Below are 24132 nucleotides of genomic sequence, written 5' to 3' on the forward strand. Positions count from 1 at the left end.
CAAAACCCTCAAAATGCATAGAAAACTATGCATACCTATAACACAATGATCTTACACCTGCATTAGGCTACTACATCACATTGTACATCAGCATGTTCAAATCGGATAGGTGGGCACTAGGGACATCTGGGCACCTCGATGTACAATTGGCTATTTTGTCCAAAATGTTAAAAAATAAATATTTGAAATGGTATTAAGTAATGCAAAGTATACATGATGTGAACATGCACGGTACATCATTATTAGACTTAATGTTATCCTTCCACCAACCATGGTTCAATCAGCTGAATGACTCTCTCTCACACACACACTCCCACTCCCACACACACTCCCACACACACACACACACACACACACACACACACACACACACACACTCACTCACTCACTCACTCACTCACTCACTCACTCACTCACTCACTCACTCACTCACTCACTCACTCACTCACTCACTCACTCACTCACTCAACTCACTCACTCACTCACTCCCACGCACTTACGCAGAAGACCCGAGACAGATCTCCACTCACAGGCTTTACCCAACTGTGTTTTTCTTCCACTGTTTGTTGTAAGACACAAGTATTTTCTTTTTAGAAGGGCCAGGGCCCAGAACCACATCCTCTCTCTCTTCTCCTCTTTCATTATCACCTCCTCCACCGGCAGCGCTCATTTTCCCACACGACTGAACAGGCTGACATGCCACACAAACAATGATGCCACGCCTGCGGCCCACCGGAGAAAATCTCACACACACAAGTGCGAGCATTGTGCCTGCCCTGTCAACTGAGCGGTCCTAGTGCCCTTCTTATACAGCACACAAACACACAGGCACGCAGCTAGACACACTGCATTGCGCGCAAACAGAAAAATACGTTTTATGTTTCCCTTTACACGGCTGGAGCTAGCCCCCTGCGGCTCCGTTAGCTCCGGCGGCCACTACTGGGATAATTGGGTCCCCTATTAACATTTGCTCCCGTTTAGCATTATGGGCGTCATAGCCATAGAGTATACAAGTCTTACCCAAGGCTGAATCATAAACTAAAATGTATATGTATGCATAAAGGGTTACGTCCTTAGCTGGCTAACAAGCTAAGCTACCAAGCACACAAACACCTGCGCACGGGGTTAACATGTATAATATTATCATTTTCGACTTCTTGGAAGTTCTGTTAGTACATTCAAGCGCACAGCATGACATTTTAATTGTCTGGTATTTGTAACAATATTATTCCCTAAAAGGCACAATCACCACGAACACGGCTAAAGCTAAAGGGTCAAGTACAGTAATATGACTAACGTTGTAGCCTAGCAGAGTGGACAAGTTGCTGTTAGCTGACATGTACGTGTCCATCAAAGTGACCACGCCCTAATTTATGCAAAAACTTTAAGACCGAATATAAATAAAATGGTCGTGTTAGAAAACAATTCACTCACAGATTCATAATCACGAAGATGGAATCTAACTATATCGATAATAATATTGAATGCATCCATGGGTAGAAACATGTTTTTTTCTGCTGTAAAGTTGGGCATTTTAACATGGGGGTCTATGGAAATTGCTCCTTTCTGCAGTCAGTCCCTAGCGGCCCATGTATGAACTGCAGTGTGTGGCACTTCCGTATTGGCGTCCCGGCTGTTCCCCAGAGTTTGCCGCTTGGGCTCCACTAGCACCAGCCAACTCAAACAGTCCGGTTTATTTCATTTTAAGGATGCGCACCAAGTAACATCTCCAGGTGCTCCTTTGAGAACCAGGGCAAAAAAGTGATGTGCACCCCTGTACATAACACACAAGGGGACGGGTAATAACCGGAAAAGCATGACATGGGACCTTTAAGTAGATTTCTCTAGGCTTTCTTGTGTACAAATAACAGTCCCTGCAGGTGTTTGGTCTTCCTAATGTGATTCTTCTCACCTGTTTAATGGACCACACAGAAGGAGTAAACACTGAGGCAATAAACCATCCAAAGTTTAAGTCACAGTACCGAGTAGTACTGTGGACATTAGTTCTAATTTAAAATATGCTGGGTATATCGTCAACACATATCCAGTCATAATTAGTCAATTTAGTTTTAACTTATTAGTGAATTAGCCGTGATTAAGTGTGTATGTCGTTTGAAATGAGCCATAGAGATGTATTGGTCCTTTATTCCAATGTAATGAGATAGCATTTTTCATAAACCCTGTTATTGCTACAGACCAATGTTAGCGAGGGACTTCCAAAGTGCCCTAGCCATTGATTGATGCTCAGTAGAATAAATAGCTGTATTTTAGATGGAATCAATATGCATTAATGTTATTTACTTTGCCCATTTGGCTTTAATGGACCCGCTCTCCCGTCTTAGCCCCCCTCCAGCAGGCTCCCTCTCAAAACAGACTGACCTGCCTGCATACTCATTCCCTCTCCCCTCCCTCCTTAATTCTTCCCTTTCTTTCATTCCTCCCCAACTACTCTCACCCTGCATCCATTGAGTGGACTCTGGAGAATAGATGACATATTATCAAACATTTGAAAACATTATTTGTCTGAGAATCCAAATGTATGTGAAATGGTATGAATCTCAAGTCTCAACAGTACACAACAAATGAATTAGCTAATTCCTCAACTGGAGAGGAGAATACTTGGGATCATGTGTGTTAGGTACAGGGGCGGATCTAGAAAAAATATTCATGGGGTGGCAAGAGGGTGGCAGGAGAATTCAGGGGTGGCATCCCCTGGCAGAAGTATATGCTGATTTAATCGCAGTCATATCAATCAATGTTAACTTGGAAAGCCACAATATTTATATTTTAACTCAATAACATTAGGTAACATTATTGTGGCACATCAGTAAAGCCTTAAATATAAATATATCAGGTGGCAGACATCATTTAATGAATTTTAACTGAACAATAACTGAATGAGTTTGTCTCACTCTTAGACCAGCAGGGGTACCAAATAAATGCAGACTGCTGCAATAAGTACATGAATTAACTGTCTCATCGATGTTTGTCTGTATGAATATGATCATATTAACAATCATATTATTCCTATCAGCTGTCAATCACTGTTATGATTCACATATTCAGTGTTATTATTAAATAAACTATATTTTTTGGAGGAGTTAATGATGAATGTTCCTCAAGATGCTTGCTCACCCTCCTTCAAATTTGAAAGACAAGAAATTACTATCATAAAATAAAAGAATTAAAAGAACAGTTCAGCGCCCCACAACTTCATTGCAAACACTTACAACCTTGACTTTACATCAGAAAGAACAAACATTAAAGAAGTGACTAACTGCATCAATTAGGCCTTGTGGCCTGTAGCACCAGCACCATCCTTGATGGAGCATATGTGTGGGCTGGACTTGTATTTTACAGGAAAGGAGTGAGCAGAGGGTCGAGTTGTCGATTCTTGTTCTGTTTTCTGTGACTATCTTCCTCACCCTCTCAGACTTTCAGTTGTGCGCGCTACTAAAGACACACGTTACCATGGAAACCAAACAATGGTGTAGCTGTATTAAAGTCCGAGTGGAAACAGTCCTGATTAAATCAGATTGTGTCAGAAATCGGGAGAAATGCGGGATAAATATGACCCCGGGAGGAAACCGGGAGAGGGTAATGAAATCGGGAGTTTCCCGCGAAAATCGGGAGGGTTGGCAAGTATGGCCCCCATTGTTCTGTGTGTCAAAATGAAAGACAGCCCACACACCTATCAATCATCAAACCGTGGGGTCTTATTTCATTACGTGTTGATTTCTATCAACACGTAATGTTGTATCGATGTATAGAGATGTACTACAGCAAAAGTATTCTCCGTCGGGACTTCCTGCAACAACACCACGCCGTTATCGTGATTCTGATTGGCCAGAAGACATTATCAAAGATGTTCTATTGAGAAGACGATCACTACGTGACAAAAGTTTTCAAAGCCGTCTCTAGTCTTCGGTATTTCCAGACAAGTGGCTACTGAAATCAATCTTACTAGCTGCTGTCTGTGCAATTTACTCTGCGTGAGTTGGCGGATTTTATTTTGCTTACTTTAACATCATTGTTCATGGTGGGGCTAAGCCATTTCTTGGTATGGCTGTAGCCTACCCCTACCATACCCTGACCGCAAATACCTCATTCCTTCCGTCTACTTGGATCCGAAATGCTTCTCGTTTTGCGCTGTCCCCCCGTTCAAATGAAATCGCCACCAAATCATATTTCCACGCTTGTGCCAGGGGAGCGGTTACAATGCTCACGTCTTGTGCTGCATTCACTTGCATTCGGACATTAGAGATTTTCTTTCATAAATGTCCAATGAGCCACAACTTTTCTTTCAAAACAAAGCTGCCAACTGGGATGGCAGCTGGGGTCCCCCGTAGAACCGCCACTGGTTAGGTACCAAGCAGTAAGGCAATAAACTGGGATTTGATTTACCCAAAAATCCCAATAAACATTATAAACCAAGAATCTTTAATAACTAGGCCTATTAAAGACGTCAACAGAATATACCTCAAATAAATATAACAGCTGTTAACTCAACAAACCGACCTGTCACCATGACAAAACAAGGGGCATACTTTGGCTTGGCCAAACCACATAGAAAACAAGGGGTAATTAAGATTAACAGAATACAAAAGGACACTCACAAAACCTAAATCCCCCCCTTGACATAAGCATGTGGTTTGTCCCAATTGGCTGCTTGCAGTATGTCATCAGCCCTCAGTCACATATTTTACTGGACCAGGAAGTAACCTCCCCCAACGACCACGGTGACTCAAAGACAAAGAAAGTCAAACAAATACTTGTGCTGGCTGTGCTAAAATGGGTGAAATTGTACCTGATAATGTCAGGTTACAAGTGAATAAAGAGTTTACCATTTCAATCAAAAGTGCGGTGTTAGTATGTTTTACTGCAACTGAAATGAAGCAAAACTACTGAGGGTGTAGTGTGTTTCACCCTGTGTGTCTGTGACCATCACACTGACATCATCAACACTGCCTAGTGGCCTACAGATAAGATGTACTTTATTAATCCCAATTTGGTTTATGCTGTTGCAGCAGCATAAACCAAAACAAGGAATTGCACATAATAACAAATTTAAAAGAGTACAAATAAACAATTCTAAAATAGAAACATCTCAACATAGAAAGAGAAATAAACCAGCATTAGAGAGTATACCAAATGTAGGAATCAATAAAACTCTCAATTTCCGAAAAGTGCAACACTGAAACTATGGAAGCTCTTGGTGCGTTCCTAAACTGAAATTTCACATGTACACACTGATTGTGGAACCTTTCACACACATAATATTGAGACAAATCTACCTCCATACACATGTGACCATGCAGATTGAATTGAGTGTTTGGCTAAAATGTATATAAAGTCAAGTAGAATTAAGAACCAGCTCTTCTTTCGGTTGCATCATCAAAGTGTAATATGATTAACTTCTCTGTAATTTAAAATAATGCACTCAGGCAAAATTGAATTATTTCCCCCTACCAACCAAACGAGCAGCACCAAGGCAAATATGACCCAATACACAATGTACATTTCAGAAGAGATTTATTTAATTGGAAAGAGGATTAAATAGTTATAAAATTAATATATTTGACATTGTGCGCAATAGGAGGGTTGAAGGTTTATGAGAAGAGTCTTTGGCAATTAAACTACATCGTGACATTAGTACTTTAATTGGGAAATGAGGCCATGAGATGTACAGAAATAATACACTGATGGATTTAAAATTTGAATCCATGAAGATGATTGCCCCTGAGCGGTAGTGACGAAATGCATGGGTGGATGGATTGAAAAAAAGGATAGATCGCTTCATTCACTGCTGATGTGTGAGTGCATTCTTGTTGTGACACACAAACACAAAAAGGGACTACCATTCGAGCATGAGTTTAAAATAAATTAATTTCACAGCAACAAGGCTGTCGGCAAGGTCTACAAAGTGAAGCATCTGCATAAACATGTGTTAACATTCTCATACTTGCATGAAACATAAAATATCCAAAAGTAAATGAACCTGAAAACACACTGACTAACAATATTCAGTCCACAACTCATTGAGGTGATTACACTATTGGTATACAGTCAAAATGAATGAATGAATGGGCGTTTCTTTGACTATGTATAGGCACATATGGGCGTTACGTGAAGCCCGCAAAAGCTGCAACGCATTTCGAGTAGATTGGGATTTATAAAGGGAAACCGGCGTAGGAAGTGCTGTACGCACTTTCCTCGCCGGTACGCAATGTTTGGTATATCCCGAACATTGCGTACCGGCGAGAAGCCCGGGGCCTCATTTATAAAGGGATATACGCTCAAAAGATGGCGTACGCCAGTTTCTACGCAATGTTTGCGATTTATAAAATACTAACTTAACGGGAAAATGTGCGGTCCTCCACGCAAACTCTAACCCATGCGTACGCACTAAGCATAAAAACGGGAGAGACGAGAAACTGCGACACCGTTGGCAGAAGGAAGAATGGAGAGAAATATGTGGAAATAATACCATAAACAAAATGTTACCTATCATTTATCATATAAGAATAATTCATTTTCAAACATTGATTAAAGCCAATGTTAAAATGATTAAACAAACGCCTGTTTGCGATTCCTCAGTGCACACAAAAACGTAACTTGGAGAAATAAATAAATACGGATATTATTTAAAACCACCTCGAATGTTTTCTCATAACTGATGCGGTAAGCAGAAGGACAGAATTACGTCGCCGTTTTGCATTTCTATAGGTTGTAGATACGAGCATGGTTTTATATAGGCCTACTATCATGTTTAATTGTGTTTTATGCCGTTTGCCAAGACTTGATAAGTCGCTCGTAAAACACAGGAGGTATGGAAGCTAAGAACACCATATGTGGTAAATTGTACAGCTAATATAACACAACACATGAGATGTATTTCCTTTAACTGGTGGATATAGGGTTGCTGCAGTGGAGACTCTGTGCACAGCTGATCGACAGCTGGAACACAAACCACCAAATACAAAAACATAATTCAGATCCAGTCGTCATGACTCCACACCTTCTTACAGTTTCTCATCAAGGGGGGGTCTCCTGTCCCCGGTACAAACACACTGCCTGAGGAAGGCTATGTGTATTGTTTTTGACATTTATTTATTTATGTTGGTGACGATTCGACCTTGCTGCTACTCTGGTTCAAACTGCATCCACCAAACAATATGATTTATCTCCACCTCCCCAAAAGAACCAAAATCTGACATGGTGTGAAATGTCTTTTTTAGCTGTTCTGTCGTCATTTCCTGCGATCTTCTTCATGCAGTCAGTCAGAATGAATGAATGGGCGTTTCTTTGACTATTTATAGGCAAATATGGGCGTAAATAAAGCCGGTATTTCCAGACAAGTGGCTACTGAAATCAATCTTACTAACTGCTGTCTGTGCAATTTACTCCGCGAGTTGGCAGACATTATTTTGCTTACTTTAACATCATTGTTCATGGTGGGGCTAAGCCATTTCTTGGTATGGGTGTAGCCTACCCCACTACCCCAGCCATACCCTGGCGCTGCCACTGGTGGGATGTATGGGGCGGGCCATTCTGCACATGCGTTAAATGCGTTAAATATTTTATCGCAATTAATTAAAAAAATTAATTGCCGCCGTTAACGCGATAATTTTGACAGCATTAGTTAAAATACAGAATCACTAGCAAATCACTGTAACGTGGCTGCATACTTTTGGATAGGTCTAATAAGTGATGCCTTTAGCTGTTGTGGGTTTCACCTAAAGGACCCCTGGGCTGCTCTCTGTGCCTGTATGAGCTTTACTCCTTGTAACTTGATCTACTAAATATCATGGATGGCATTGCCCATGAACATTCATCAGATTATAACAGGTAAATGATCTATACAAAATAAATAAAGTGCTTTTACAACAGAATACAGAAATACATGTCAATAAACATTCTGGTTCTCTGCCTGATATTACTGTGGGTTTCACACTGTGCATGTGGTGATGTGTCACATTGATAATAATGGCAGTTTCTCCAAACATTGTGTTGCAGGTTACCCACGGTATGACATCATTGGAGACCACAGTAAAGGAGAATACCACCTCCTGATCCAGCGAACAGAGATTCAAGATGATGCTTTCTTCGAGTGCCAGGCCATCCAGGCGGCCATCAGGTCCCGCCCCGCCCGCCTCACTGTGCTGGGTATGTCTCAACTCCTCAATGCATGATCCATGTATTTGGTTTATTTGTTTCCTGTTTTACTTTGAAATGAAATGATGAAATAGCTGCTGGTGATTCTGTCATTATTTGGACGTTTTTGTCATGCGGTATTTGCCGTAGTCAGATCTTACCTGGGTTGGAAAAACTAGACGCGTCCTTAGCAGTTTCATCTGTTCCCCATCGACCCAGCAACCAGCTGACCTCCTGTACGATTGCATCTTATGATTAGTTCTGCTTGTATTTAAGTCCGTTTTTTTGTTGACCGTTTTTGTTTGTCGTACATCGGAAAGTTTGGTTCTCCTCTGCCTTGCCTAGAATAAACCTTTCATGCATTTTCTGTGAGGAATATCTCCTACATGTATATAAAATCATGAATTTGGATACAATTAGATTCATGTGAAAGAGCTGAAAGTAGAGATATATGTGGAATTATAATATATGAGGCTGATATATCAATGCAATGTGCTCAAACCAGATGCTAATCATATAATGTCCCTCTCAATCGGTTTTCCATCAGCTTGTCATTTGTTCCTGATCAATAGGAGTTATTTGATGCACAAAAAAAGGCTTTGCATCAAAGAACAGCAGCCTGCAGGCAAGAAAGGACTACACTGATTACCATTATTGATTCAGCCCTGCCTCATTTGAAGCATGATATATTCCAAAGGTATCAGTTCATTATTCAAGCACCATCGCTCAAAACTCCCTCATTAGCTGCAGTTTTACCCGCTAATCTTTCACTGGTTACTTAATGGGGAGAGTAGTGGAAGACAGGGGGAGGAGTTAGGCAATTGGGATCCATTAAAGTTATTAATTATAGATAAGAGGGGTACCATTTGTTTAGATTTGTTTTCATGCGGCTGGAAGGTGGAGGAAACAAATCATTCAGACATTAGCCTGACATTTAATCCCAGTCAAATTGGCCTGCTTTGGGAAATAAAACTGCAGATGAAGCTGCTGGCATTGTTCCAAGAGTGAGGCAACACACTTAGTAGATTAAGCTAAATGTGTTGCGCTTTACTCGAGAAGATGACAAATCAATGTGCCTCTTTTAACTGTAATGGGCAAAATGCACCACATTTTTATCCAAACAAGAACAATTATGCAAATAAGAGACAACAACAAAAATCTCTGATGGAGGGTTGACTATTAGCTACATTCAATACTGATTCAATCATTCAGCAACTGTCTGTGTAGTGCTGTGTGTGGCACAGTGCCAATAGTCTGCCAGACTGAGGACACATTCTCATTTGACAGGGAGCGAACTATACCATAGTGATTGACAGACAACAAGCACAGACGGCTGTTTTAGATCGCTGTCATGCTACAAAGTTTACACAGTGCAGGTGCATTCTGGGCTTTGATTGATCTTGAAAACAACGAGTATGGATTATTCATACCTGTGCTGTTCACACACGTCACCATGTTCTTTGTTGTATGAGGTAGATGTTTGTAGGCAAATTGTTTCTGCAGAAGCATCACATGTAGGGCTTTTAATCTACAAATACACCTTTTATTTCTCACAGATGATCACAGTTTGGATTAAAAGATGATCTGATTAGAATTTGGTAGTCAACCGTCAAAGTTTGTTCCTTTCTTGTGAAATGTATTTTTGTGACAAACGTAGACTTGAACTAAAGGAAAAGCTGAAGTTTGGAGGTCAAATCAGTCAATGTTATCTAATGTCTGTCCCATTATCCTAAACACAATATGACAAACATCAACTTGGACTCAAGCATGCACTAATAAGAACCTTTAAATGGTTGTGAGACTGAAATATTGGTAATACTTTACAATAAGGTATACAAAATGTGCTTAGTTACTGAGTAGTGAATAAGGAACGACTAGATAGTTAATGGTTAGTTAATGAGGAGTTCCTCAGTGACTGCGATTGAAGAACTGATGTGGTTAGTTACTGGTAAACAGACTGGGGGGTACTGTATTAATGAATGATTAATGAATGGTTAGTTAAAATTGTTACTTTGATTGAAGAACTGATGGTTAGTTACTGGTTAACAGACTTGGGGGTACGGAGTTTCCTGTCTTCTGTTTTTGTAGTGATGTGACGTGCAACATGGATGTTAAATGACCTTGTGTGTTTGTTGTCCTCAGGTATGTTTGTATTATATTTGATTACTCAAAGATACCATATTTTCCGGACTATAAATCACGTTTTTTTTACCTGTCTGGCTGTATCCTGCAACTATACTCCGAAGCGATTTATTTATTGAATTTCGTCTACCTGCGCCGTTCAAACTCCGGCCAATAGATGGCCCAATATACAATCGCGACAACTGAAAACTGCTGTACCACCGAAGAAGAATAAAGTCACGTAACTTTCCAGGATGTTGTGCGATGAATCGACACAGCATGGGCTTCAGTGACGACCGACACCATCCTGTCGGGATTCAGAAAGGTCTAATCGGAGCTGATTCTGATGGAGAGTCTGAGCACAGCCTGGAGCAGGACACGCTGCTTCATCGACCGGAGTTGGCGGAAGTGTTTAACAGCTACTGTATAAATACAGTGAGAATTCCAAGTGGCTAAGTTAATTAGTGTATCAGTATTATGTGCTGTAGCTCATTGTGTGGATTATTTTGTTTATTCAGCTCAGTCAGTCGGGCAGTTAATAACAGTGTGCCATGTCTGTATTGTGTTTACAGTTTCACCAATTCATTAAACTTCCGTAAAGCTGACATCTGTGCTTGAGTTTCTTTGAAAGTGTTTAACTGGATGGATAGCCTACATCGAAGCGACTTATATATGGTGTTTTTCTCTTAACGACACGTATTTTCACAAGAACGACTTGTACACTGGTGCGATTTGTAGTCCGGAAAATACGGTAATGTTATCTTGGCAATTTCATAGTTATTCTGCAATTCTGTAATGTGTATATCAGTGGCGAATCGTCAGGGCCTTCAAGGTATTCAGAGAATACCCTGGAACACTCAGATACAACAAACTACAAATCGATTTAATAATATAAATAAAATGTATATAAAATGAATAAATGAGAATCATATCTGTGTTGTTGATCTGTAATATTACAGTGTTACGTTGATTTATTTGTCCTTCTCGGACCATGCACTACGCATTTCAGTGGTTTTGTGTTAGAAAAGAAAGCAACCAATCTGATCTTGTTCTGGGTCTCTGGGTAGAATATCCTTTAACCAATGTATTCTACATCCTTTATCGAATGCCCTGGCCGTTGTACTGAATGAGAGCATACGTTTGGACTGACAGTTTGATCAACCAATCATATATTGATTTGTAGCCAATGGGCGTATTCTTTCAGAGTTTCCCTCGGTTCCAGGGTGTTCTAGAAGGCCCGCTAGTTCACTGGCTCGAGACAGAGGATCTAGATGAATGCGACGAAGCAATTCATGCCGTTTTATTGTTTTTAACGTTGAAATCCCCGATATTTCTTCATTTGAACACCTGATCTTCAAACTCTCTGGTCCCACTCCCCTGGTCACAGCCATCATCTACCGTCCCCCGAAGCCAAACCCCTCCTTTCTCTCCGACCTCTCTGACATTCTCCCTCAGCTTTCTGCCATATCCTCATCTGTTCTCCTCTTAGGTAATTTTAACATTCATGTTGACGACCGACCTGCAAATATGCCTCTGAATTTAAGGAAACCCTTCACTGCTGCAACTTCTCTCAACAAATCAACTTCCCAACACACAGCCGTGGTCACATCCTGGACTTGGTCACATCCTGGACTTGGACTTGGTCTGTCACCATCCATCATTTGTCCAGCCTCAATCTCCACATCGGCCATCATCATGGACATCAACATCCCCATCCCCGCCCAAAAGCAAAAACGCACAATAACCTACAGAAATCTCAAATCTCCGCCCCCTGGTATACCCCCGAACTCCGCCAAATGAAATCAAGGAAACGTCAACTTGAACGCCAACACAAGAAAACCACACAACAGTCCATCTTCAAATCTACAAAGACTATCTCCAGCAGTACAGTAACGCACTCAAATTAGCCCGGTCTAATTACTACTCACAACTACTACCCTCAGATCTGGATCAGTTCCCCCCTCTCTCAAACTGGCTGCTGTCACACCCATTCTCAAAAGACCTGGACTCACACCTGACATCATGTCCAACTTACGGCCCATCTCAAATCTCCCCTTTCTGTCAAAAATACTTGAACGTGTCATTGCCTCACAACTAAAATCCCACCTCAGCTCCAATGACCTCTTTGAGCCATTTCAATCCGGTTTCTGATCAAAACACAGCACCGAAACAGCTCTTCTGAAAATCACAAACCACCTCCTCCTCTCCTCTGACTCCGGCAACCTGAACATCCTCATCCTCCTCGACCTCACCGCAGCATTCAACACCATCAACCACACCATCCTGCTGTGAAGAATCGACTTCAAAGCCCTCAGCAACCAGGCCCCCCCTACCTCACAGACCTGCTGCACCACCACACCCCTTCCCGCTGCCCCCGCTCATCAGAAGCCAACCTATTATCCATCCCCACCCGCATCAATCACCGGACCTGGGGGGACAGAGCCTTCTCCGTCGCTGCACCCTCCCTCTGGAACTCACTCCCACAACCCATCAGAGACTGCACCGACCTCACCACCTTCAACACACTCACAAAAACTCACCTCTTCAACCTCTCTTTTAATGTGTGATTGTTTTTGTATTGCTTGATATTTATTTGACTTTAACTATATATTTATTTGTTGTTCTTTTCTTTTCACTATATCTGTAAAGCGTCTTTGAGCACCTGTAAAAGTTGACATAGGAGCCAGATGACATAGGAGATGCTTCGCTGTCCATTCTTCCACATAACCTATTGATAACGAGTCACCTGCAGTTGTGACCCATCAAAACATTGATGCTCTCTTGTCAAGCTGTTTTTTTTATTTGCCCATAATTAAAGTGCAGAAGAGTGCAGCTTTGGGTTTTGTTTTATTTTATAAAAGGTCGTTTTTATTTTCCTTTTTCATTTTTTGTAATGTTCTTCATGTAAACAGTATATAATCATATATTACTTGTTTCAAAACGTTTAAAAAGTTGTTTCAATTAAAATGTAAACTTGAGTGACTGCAGATCCTTCATTGTCATCAACAGTTTTTGCATGATAATATAATGTTGAAGAAATTACGAGTTAATGGGTAACTACTGTTTTCGATGCATTACTTTAATTGAGGGGACACAAACTGCTTAAGTAATGTAAGGTAATCATTAGATAATGGGTAACTACTCTTTTTGATGCATTACTTGAGTTTACCGTACCCAAACTGCCTAAGTAATGGTAAGTAATGATGATTTAAGCAGTAACACGTGAGTCAGATCCACATCCACCAGTGTGGGACCCAAGCCAGCCGAAGATGGCCGGTTTAAAAGTGCCCTGCTGCAGCGGACCATTGCTTCAAAGTCACCCAGGATCAGTTCTTCAATCAAAGTAACTCATTAACTAACCATGAACTAATCATTCATGAATACAGTACCCCCCGGTCTGTTTACCAGTAACTAACCATCAGTTCTTCAATCGCAGTCACTCAGAAACTCCTCATTAACTAACCATTAACTATCTAGTCGTTCCTTATTCACTACTCAGTAACTAAGCACATTTTGTGTACCTTATTGTAAAGTGTTACCGAAATCTTAGAAACGGATTGAATGAATTTCTTCAAATTTGGCACAACAGTCAACATGAACTCAAGGATAAACTGATCATACTTGGGGAATCAAGGTCACTATCGCCACACAATATACATTTTTGGTATAACTCTAATCATGACCCTTTTCAAACAAATTTCTAATAAGAAAAAAAAGATTTAATGAGGACCTTTTGGAGGATATGACTGTCAACTGGTACTGGATCTGGTTGGAATACAACCACTAAGTGTTAACCAAGCTTAAAACAAATTATTAAAATAAGGCATTTTTTAACTTTGGCATCAAAATGTTTTTTAAGCTTGGAACTGTTTCTGACCTGAGAGGTTGCAAAGCAGAATAACGCGTTAGGAGTTCCTAAATGTTAAGTTGATCCACACCATTGAATTTAAAGGAATCAATAGAGTCCTAAATGTAATTATGTAACAGCCGGAGAGATTCAGCCAACACTAATGGAGAAACGTGATCTCTGCGATTGTTTGTGAGTGTTGCTGCTTCATTCGACCCACTGTAGACGGACAACTGCTGCAGCGTTCACGCAATGATGAATTACTGTAGTCTAAGAGAGGGGTAATAAGGGTGTGGATGACGTTTTTAACTCAGTTTTTGGGGGGAGCAATGGTTTGACCAACGCTCCCCATAAACAGCAATATTCCAATATTACAGCAACAATACTCATCTACATCGGACAAGACTCTTTCATGTTCTGTTTGAGGCTGAGATGCTGATCAAAAACATATCCCACGTTTATAGCCAATTGTTTAGATTGTTAGTGGTTCAAAGTGGAGGGGGGGGGACTTTTGGAAATGATGAAGACCAATAACTAGTGTGTAATAATGTTTTGTCATTTTCCTAATTTTTTTAACGGATAGAGATTGTGAGCATTTACTCAGCCTTTCAGTGGTAAGGGATGTCCAGATAAGGTAAATGTCTCAATTTAAAAATAATAACAAGAATAGAAAGACGTTGAACAGCACTATGAGGCTTCCCGAACAGAAATCTGGTGTGAGCGAGGGGTCTTTGTTTTGAGCATAGGGGAGGAAGAGCGTTCAGGTAGCCACATGTGTGATGCATGTTGTGATGTAAATAGTCAAATGTGGAGAACAGAACAGCATGCTGCAAGTTAGCAACAAGTATGCAACTACCTAGCATATTCAGATAAATACTTTTTCTATTCAGAGAAGCACTCCCAGAACAATTCAGAGATGCAAGTAGAACCAAAATGACCAAAAACCCAAGAGTCCTTTTTTATTGCAAATCATCCAAGAGCTGTCTGAAACATTCTTGGCGTTATTAATGTCTCCTTTTACTTCAAGGCAGTCATGGAATAGTTTTGAGATGTTGTGATGCTTCAAATCGTCTTTTAGGAGATTTGTATGCCCAATTGTCTGGAAAGGTTCCTCCACTCAGAGAAAAACGCACCCTGTGATCTAAACCAGTAAAAGCACTGAATGAAACAGTTCTCCATAAAAAGTAAGAGTTCTGCTAACGCTATTCAGAGAGCTGATGCAAGTCTAGCTGTCTGAAACATTTACTTAACTCGTCAATCAGGGAAAACCTTAAATTCTACAAACCCTACGACTAAAAGATAGTTAAAAACAACAAAAGTACATAATCATAAGTAGTGTCTTCAAATTGAACAAGGAGCCTATCTATGATAGTGTTTTGAGGCGTCTCGGTGTGTCAGACAGAATGACCTCTTCTGTCTGTATTAAGCTCGGCAGTTACAGAGCAGCATCCATTACTCCACATGTAGTCAGAGAGCATTCGCATGGGCTCTGGTCCTTGGTGAATTGCTGCTGGTGTGAGAATAACCCTGAGCATGGATCTGTGACCATTGACCTCGGTTTTAGTCTGGAAGGCTAACCTATACGGCCTCCCAGAGAACGGGGCATATTGAATAAGTCATGAGACAGAGCAGGTAGCCGATCCATGGGGAGAACCCTAAAGCAACATTGGATCCTCACTAAGCCCTCCTATCTCATATGTGACAGTATTTGAAAATGCACACATACACACACAAATACATTCTTATGAGACAAACAAGAACATTGAGTGCTTGGTCATAGCTCTTTAAGTGACCCTATTGTGCTTTTGGAGTTTTCTCTCCCACACTCACCCCCCCCTTCCTGAAACGCCTCAATTGGAATCCTTTGTTTTCTTCCGTAACATAATGACATCACTATGTAACACTTGCACTTCTATTGGCTAATGATATTTCTGACATCTCTAAGCAGTTGACCAATCACAACTGGCCAGCTAACCAATCAGAGCAGACTGGGCTCTGGCTCTGGTTTCAGACAGAGGGTGAAAAGAGGTGCTGCAGCACAGGCAGTATGAGAACAATAAAGGGCTTTTTGAATCAAATCAAGTTACATTTATAAACGATTTTGGGTGGAGCCAAAGTGCTGTACATATAATAAAAATAGCCTACAGTAGAGACACTTTACAGCAAATACAACAGCACAGATTGTTCAGAATATCAGTATGAGAAAAACGACACCCTCTATCCTTAGACCCTCACATCGTACAAGGAAACACTTCCAGAGAAAACCCACAGTTTAAGGGGAACAAATGGGAGAAACCTCAGGGAGAGCAACAGAGGAGGGATCCCTCTCCCAGGACAGACAGACGTGCAATAGATGCCGTGTGTAAATCGAAGAGATAATACATTTTACAGCATAGAGACCGAATGTTAGGAAATGCATGTGTCTGTAATAAGAAGATGAATCCACGAGGATGTCAGCTACAATCCTGTGGAAGCCATCAGGGAAGCAGCATGACGAGACCCAAGGCAGGACCGCAGAGACAGGTTCAGCCACGACCCGAAGTCCACGACTTAATCCAGAACTCAGGATAGAGGATCCAAGACACAGGACTACAGCAAGAGGATCAGCCTCGACTCCGGATCCCGGCGTAGATATTAGACCCTCAAGAAAAACGCGGGCTAAAATCCTTGATTATGCGGGAAGTTGCGAAATATGCGGAAAGTTGCGAAATATGCGGAAAAATAAATATTGGGCTGTTTTATTTATTCTCTCTCACACACAACCTGCCACTAACGTTAAACCCCTTTACTATTCAATTAAACACCTTCAATGTTTATTTATTGTAAAAGCAATTGGGCTATTTTAATCTCTCTCTCTCTCTCTCTCTCTCTCTCTCTCTCTCTCTCTCTCTCTCTCTCTCTCTCTCTCTCTCTCTCTCTCTCTCTCTCTCTCTCTCTCTCTCTCTCTCTCTCTCTCTCTCTCTCTCTCTCTCTCTCTCTCTCTCTCTCTCTCACACACACACACACACACACACACACACACACACACACTTCTCCACCTCATTCTGTTTTCATTTACTCGTTCGTATCTTGTAGGCTACTCACTTCGTTTCTTGTAGCCCTCGAAAGGTCGATGCCTCGGTGAACGTGAGTTGTTTGGCTTTCTTGTCCGCAGCAGCAGAAAGCATTTTCCAATGTTTGAATGAATCAAAGTGGGTCTTCACCGTCGATGTTCTCTTATGCTCCAACACAGTTGCACGGGGTGCAGAATAGTTTCCCCCAAGACATCGGGGTACTGCTTTGCCCGGTCTTTAGCAGAAATATTCGTCGGTAAATGAGATGGATTAGATTTTTTCATTTTAGTGAAGAGAAACTCTCGTGTGAGCTCCACACGTTCACTCTACGGTGTTGTTTACCTTCTGTGATGCGCGAGCTGATGACGTCGCGCATCATCATCACTTCACGTCAAGTTAACTTTTTTTTTTAAACTTTGCGTGGAAAAATGTGGGGATTATGCGGCCTTTCGATAAATATGCGGCTTTTTAAAAATATGCGCCATTTTGCTGATTATGCGGTAATTTCTGCGATCGCAGAATCGCGTTTTTCTGGAGGGTCTAAGATATAGATAGAAAACAAGAAAAAAGATTTGGCTGGGTTAATCGGAACAAGAGAATACACAGACACAGACAGAGAGGGAAAAGATCATTGGATAAAAGTTATTCTTGATAACCCTCTAGAAAGATCTCATGAACTTTCCCACTCAATCTATCAAGACCTGAGCAGTTCTATTAGATGTAGGATAAGAAACAGAGATAGGGAGCACAACAACCTATCTCTTCGTCAGATGCACTCCCCCGCTTATCTAAGCCACTCTGTACCCCGTTACCCTCTACAAGGCCATAGACCAGCAGAAGGAAAATGGGGGGTGGGTAAGGGTAAGGCTTTTTAAGAATAAACCGCAATGGAAAAAAGATGAAATATAAGGTACTATATTTTAAGTAATCCTATCTACTATTCCTATATTCGAATAATGTATAAACTATTTGAAAAATACTTTATGAAATCCTATGTTATGTTATAAATATTAAAATAAAGAACTAAATGAATAAATAAATAATTAAACAAAAGCCAAAGAGAAAAAGTGAGTTTTAAGTGTTGATTTAAAAACCCCAAGGGTCTGGGCCGACCTCACATGGAGGGTCAAAGTGTTCCACAGCTTAGGGCCAGCCGCTGCAAAAGCTCGATGCCCTCAGGTTTTAAGCCTGGTCTTAGGCACAATCAACAGCAGCTGATCTGCTGACCTTAAGGACTGCCTGGGGTGTAGAGAGTGAGCCCCTCTCCGTGTCGGTCTGGGGCTCACTATCTGCTAGGGCTATAGAACCGGTATCCCGCGCCCTGGCAGGCCAGGACCCGGTGACGGCAAGACACGCGGGAACGGTTTCCAGAAGCAACACAAAAGTTTTAGTGCACCCTATGTATGTGAAATGACCCAGTCACAGATGGTATCCACACAATTGTATTTAAAGTGTTGACAATAAGCTCCAAAGGCAGCTTTCTCAAGGCCAATGATAGAAATCAAGTCACCTTTTCCTTAAGCCTGCTATCTCGTATGTTTGCCTTTGCAAATCCACACAAAGCAGTATATGCCCTGATTTACTAAGCGAACGGGGCATATTGAATAAGTCATGAGACAGAGCAGGTAGCCGATCCATGGGGAGAACCCTAAAGCAACATTGGATCCTCACTAAGCCCTCCTATCTCATATGTGACAGTATTTGAAAATGCACACATACACACACAAATACATTCTTATGAGACAAACAAGACAATTGAGTGCTTGGTCATAGCTCTTTAAGTGACCCTATTGTGCTTTTGGAGTTTTCTCTCCCACACTCCCCCCCCCCCTTCCTGAAACGCCTCAATTGGAATCCTTTGTTTTCTTCCGTAACATAATGACATCACTATGTAACACTTGCACTTCTATTGGCTAATGATATTTCTGACATCTCTAAGCAGTTGACCAATCACAACTGGCCAGCTAACCAATCAGAGCAGACTGGGCTCTGGCTCTGGTTTCAGACAGAGGGTGAAAAGAGGTGCTGCAGCACAGGCAGTATGAGAACAATAAAGGGCTTTTTGAATCAAATCAAGTTACATTTATAAACGATTTTGGGTCGAGCCAAAGTGCTGTACATATAATAAAAATAGCCTACAGTAGAGACACTTTACAGCAAATACAACAGCACAGATTGTTCAGAATATCAGTATGAGAAAAACGACACCCTCTATCCTTAGACCCTCACATCGTACAAGGAAACACTTCCAGAGAAAACCCACAGTTTAAAGAGCCTGTGACACCATCCCAACAACTGTTGTGCAATGAAATATTGGGCTACTAGTAATCTCGAACCGTCAGTTTAAAAAAGAAAAAACGATACCGTTCCGTTAAATATCAATAATTTCGAACATCGTGGGGAAATTCCTTCACTCATTTTGAAGTTTTGGGGGAAGCCGGAAGTGATGTCAATGCGGGAACGCTTCGAGAGCCAAACACGGACAAAGTGTGTTGTCATGCCTAGAAATGGTGAATTACTGAGATTAGGCACGTTAATAACGTTTTAATGAAGTTGACTACAGTATATTCATATTTGTCAGTGCTTTCATGTCAATTCGGCGACATAAACATAAATGATCGTGGTGAAGATGATGATTACATTAGGATTAAAAATCGGGAGTGAGAGCTGCTGAATTTCCTCCCGTCGGATGTGATATAAAAACAAATCGATTATTTTTGTGGTTGTAAACTCAAGTGGATGAAACTACATTTATTAGTGCTTTCATGTCAATTCGGCAAACATATGATACATTAAATGATGAGTGAGGATGATGATTAAAAATCGTTTGTTTGAGCCGGTCTGCATTTCCTGATGAGAAAACAAACTGATGCTTTTTGTAGTTGTAGTACACCAACAACATGGATTAAACGTGTTTTTTTTTTACCACAATGTTGGGGAAATTAATGGATAAAATGCACGGATTATTATTATTATTCCCACTCCAATCGGGACACTAGGTCCACCGTTTCCCCGCAGCGAGGCTCCCCCCGTTGACAATTTACGTGGGCTGGGTGCAGTGGCGGACTGGCCATCGGGACGAATCCCGATGGGCCGGTACCGAAGTGGGCTGGTCGGATAAGTAACTAGCACATCCCCCATAGGCGGCGCGTGAGGCTCAGGTTTGAGAAGGCTAAATAACTTATTTTACCTGACGCTGCCCGCCTCCGGCGTCTATAGAAAAGAGATCACTCAGTGTGCGGAGTTTAAATCTCTCAAGTCATATTACAGGATAAAGGAAATACAGTTTAAACTGCCGTATCCAGAGAAGACGCCGACGTGTCGCACTTATCATTCATATTACATCATCAATCAGATCATCGATCATATAATATCATAATATATCATATATTTCCTTATCTGAGTCAGCTTCTCCAGCCTCATCTGGCCGTGCAACACTCACAGTGTCACAGACTGAATGCAGAAGTATTATTTAACACATTATGTTGACGAAACACTCGAGACAAATGTAATTAAAGTCAGATCCACTCGTGTCTTAGACGTGAACGCGCTCTCAGCTGGAGAGAGAAACCCTGGCTTGATTTACCGAGTTAATAACCAGCGTCGTAGGACCGCTTAGCGAGATCTCGTTTGTTAGTTTGTTGTTAGTTTGTTTGTTACTCAAACATATCCAGGGTCTGTTGAACTGGCTTCGTAGTACAGGGCACAGGTGGCGAGCAGCGCAATGTCAAAGACACAGACATTATACATTATATTTGTATTTTACCAGGATGCAGTGACACAAATATTTACATATTTACATTTACTATCTACAGCACCCGCCGCCCCTGACATCCCCCACTCCCCCCTTTGACAATTTACTAGCGGTACCGAAGTGGGCCGGTCGAGAGTCCCGGGATGATTTTTAGTCCCATTCCACCACTGGCTACATGACCATATGATCGCCCATATTGACGCACCTCATTCCTAAACTTCTAACAGATACAACATAAACCGATCCTTCAGCCTCATATGAGCTCTCAGACACGTTCAACATTAACCTGTCATCGCTGTCTGAGCTTGCTGCTGTGTGCGCCGTCGTGCGTTTACATCTGACTGTATATATATAAAGGTTTTCATGCAGATGCTGGGATCCTGGACGGTGCAGCTGGAGCGATGTGCCCGCAATGACGTCACCCATCATTTGGCGGGACTTGAAGAATCCGCGAGAAGATCCAGAAAATTGTCAACATTGAAGGCAGATTAATGGTTATCAAAGTACAAATATCCAAAATCAGTTCAGTAACGGTTTTCAAGGGGACAATATGTACTCAAATTGATGGGTTTGGATGATGGGGGAAAACCGTGTCACAGGCTCTTTAAGGGAACATGGGAGAAACCTCAGGGAGAGCAACAGAGGAGGGATCCCTCTCCCAGGACGGACAGACGTGCAATAGATGCCGTGTGTAAATTGAAGAGATAATACATTTTACAGCATATAGACCGAATGTTAGGAAATGCGTGTGTCTGTAATGAGAAGATGAATCCACGAGGATGTCAGCTACAATCCTGTGGAAGCCATCAGGGAAGCAGCATGACGAGACCCAAGGCAGGACCGCAGAGACAGGTTCAGCCACGACCCGAAGTCCACGACTTAATCCAGAACTCAGGATAGAGGATCCAAGACACAGGACTACAGCAAGAGGATCAGCCTCGACTCCGGATCCCGGCGTAGATATAGATACAAAACAAGAAAAAAGATTTGGCTGGGTTAATCGGAACAAGAGAATACACAGACACAGACAGAGAGGGGAAAGGTCATTGGATAAAAGTTATTCTTGATAACCCTCTAGAAAGATTTCATGAACTTTCCCACTCAATCTATCAAGACCCGAGCAGTTCTATTAGATATAGGATAAGAAACAGAGATAGGGAGCACAACAACCTATCTCTTCGTCAGATGCACTCCCCCGCTTATCTAAGCCACTCTGTACCCCGTTACCCTCTACAAGGCCATAGACCAGCAGAGGGAAAATGGGGGGTGTGTAAGGGTAAGGGTTTTTAAGAATAAACCGCAAGGGTCTAAAGGGAAAAAAGATGAAATATAAGGTACTATATTTTAAATAATCCTATCTACTATTCCTATATTCGAATAATGTATAAACTATTTGAAAAATACTTTATGAAATCCTATGTTATGTTATAAATATTAAAATAAAGAACTAAATGAATAAATAAATAATTAAACAAAAGCCAGAGAGAAAAAGTGAGTTTTAAGTGTTGATTTAAAAACCCCAAGGGTCTGGGCCGACCTCACATGGAGGGTCAAAGTGTTCCACAGCTTAGGGCCAGCCGCTGCAAAAGCTCGATGCCCTCGGATTTTAAGCCTGGTCTTAGGCACAATCAACAACAGCTGATCTGCTGACCTTAAAGGCCCTGACACACCAAGCAGTCACCAGAGGACTAGCCGACGCTGAAGTCGGCTGTTGCCTGGCCGTGTTCTCCTGCGTTTTGGCCATGTGTCGCACGGGAACACACCGCACCGACTTCAGTGCGTGAGTGGCAATAACTCTCCTTACCAGCAGGCGGCGGTAGTGTGTATTCGTCATTCAAAAGAGGCAACAACAGGAAGACAGAGAAGAAGAAGAGTATCTTTTCTCCGTAATATCATACAGAGCTGGCCTCTCCTGGATCAAGGTGATGAGCAGGTCTTCGTTTGCATCATTCCAGATCGCCATGATGAGTTGAAAATGAATAGCAGTCCGTGTGTGCCTTCTTAAATCGTTTGTTTACGTCCCTCACTTCCGCTTCGCTTCTCATGCACTGATTTGCTAGCTGAACAGCCAATCAGAGTGATTATTTGGTCCGACTGCCAGACCCGATGCATGGCCGATTCAACATGTTGAATCGGCCATGCATCGGGTCTGGCAGTCCAAATAAGGCGTGTCACGGTCGACGGTGCGGGACACACCAACCTGACTACGGCGCCGCGAATACCCGACAGCCTCTGACGGCCTCTGACTCCCAAAATCGGGTTGGTGTGTCAGGGCCTTAAGGCTCTGCCTGGGGTGTAGAGAGTGAGCCCCTCTCCGTGTCGGTCTGGGGCTCACTATCTGCTAGGGCTATAGAACCGGTATCCCGCGCCCTGGCAGGCCAGGACCCGGTGACGGCAAGACACGCGGGAACGGTTTCCAGAAGCAACACAAACGTTTTAGTACACCCTATGTATGTGAAATGACCCAGTCACAGATGGTATCCACACAATTGTATTTAAAGTGTTGACAATAAGCTCCAAAGGCAGCTTTCTCAAGGCCAATGATAGAAATCAAGTCACCTTTTCCTTAAGCCTGCTATCTCGTATGTTTGCCTTTGCAAATCCACACAAAGCAGTATATGCCCTGATTTACTGGGGCTGAACCGTGCCGGGAAACAATGCATATCACCTAAGCTCTTTTCCATTATGTATCCATAAAGCAACATTAAATCAAGTGCATGCAATGTTTTAAATACTTTGGAGCTGTTGGCACAGGAATTGTTGACTCAGCTAATGACTATGATAACAATTTATTGCCAGGACGTCAAGATAATAATCCTTAGAAATGATGAGTTATGTTCCGTTATTTATTATCTCATTCTGGTGAAATGATTCATGATTTAATATATGTTAAACACAGTAACAAAGTGGTAGGCTGTTTATGGCTCCGTGACAGAGAGGGTTAGGTCTCCTGCTGTTTTCATGGATGCTGATAGAACCTCCTCAACAAGGCTCTGTGTATGATATTTTATATCTGTTGTCCCATTTGTTATTGTGAGTTTATGTTGAACATAAAGAGTCAGAGTGCCTGTAGCACTTTGCTACATATGTTGTTGTTGTATTCTGCTGCATAAAAAGTGGAATCTTGTCGTTTTAGTGAATGTGTGAGACAGCCTTATCTAATGCTTAGAAAAGCAACGCTCGGCTTTGTTCTGTGAAGGTGA

The 24132-nt window shown here is 41.8% G+C and overlaps 1 protein-coding gene across 1 annotated transcript in view; it reads left to right on the plus strand.

The window, feature by feature from the left end:
• kirrel3a (kirre like nephrin family adhesion molecule 3a) overlaps nucleotides 1-24132 on the plus strand; it is a 366436-nt gene that overhangs the window by 207284 nt on the left and 135020 nt on the right. Inside the window, exon 3 of the mRNA XM_034098423.2 lies at nucleotides 8017-8166. Within this exon, the coding sequence (XP_033954314.1) occupies nucleotides 8017-8166 (150 nt within the window). The remainder of the gene's footprint in view (nucleotides 1-8016; nucleotides 8167-24132) is intronic.

This window comes from Pseudochaenichthys georgianus, chromosome 14 (assembly GCF_902827115.2).
Source record: "Pseudochaenichthys georgianus chromosome 14, fPseGeo1.2, whole genome shotgun sequence".
In the NCBI taxonomy this organism is placed as follows: Eukaryota; Metazoa; Chordata; class Actinopteri; order Perciformes; family Channichthyidae; genus Pseudochaenichthys; species Pseudochaenichthys georgianus.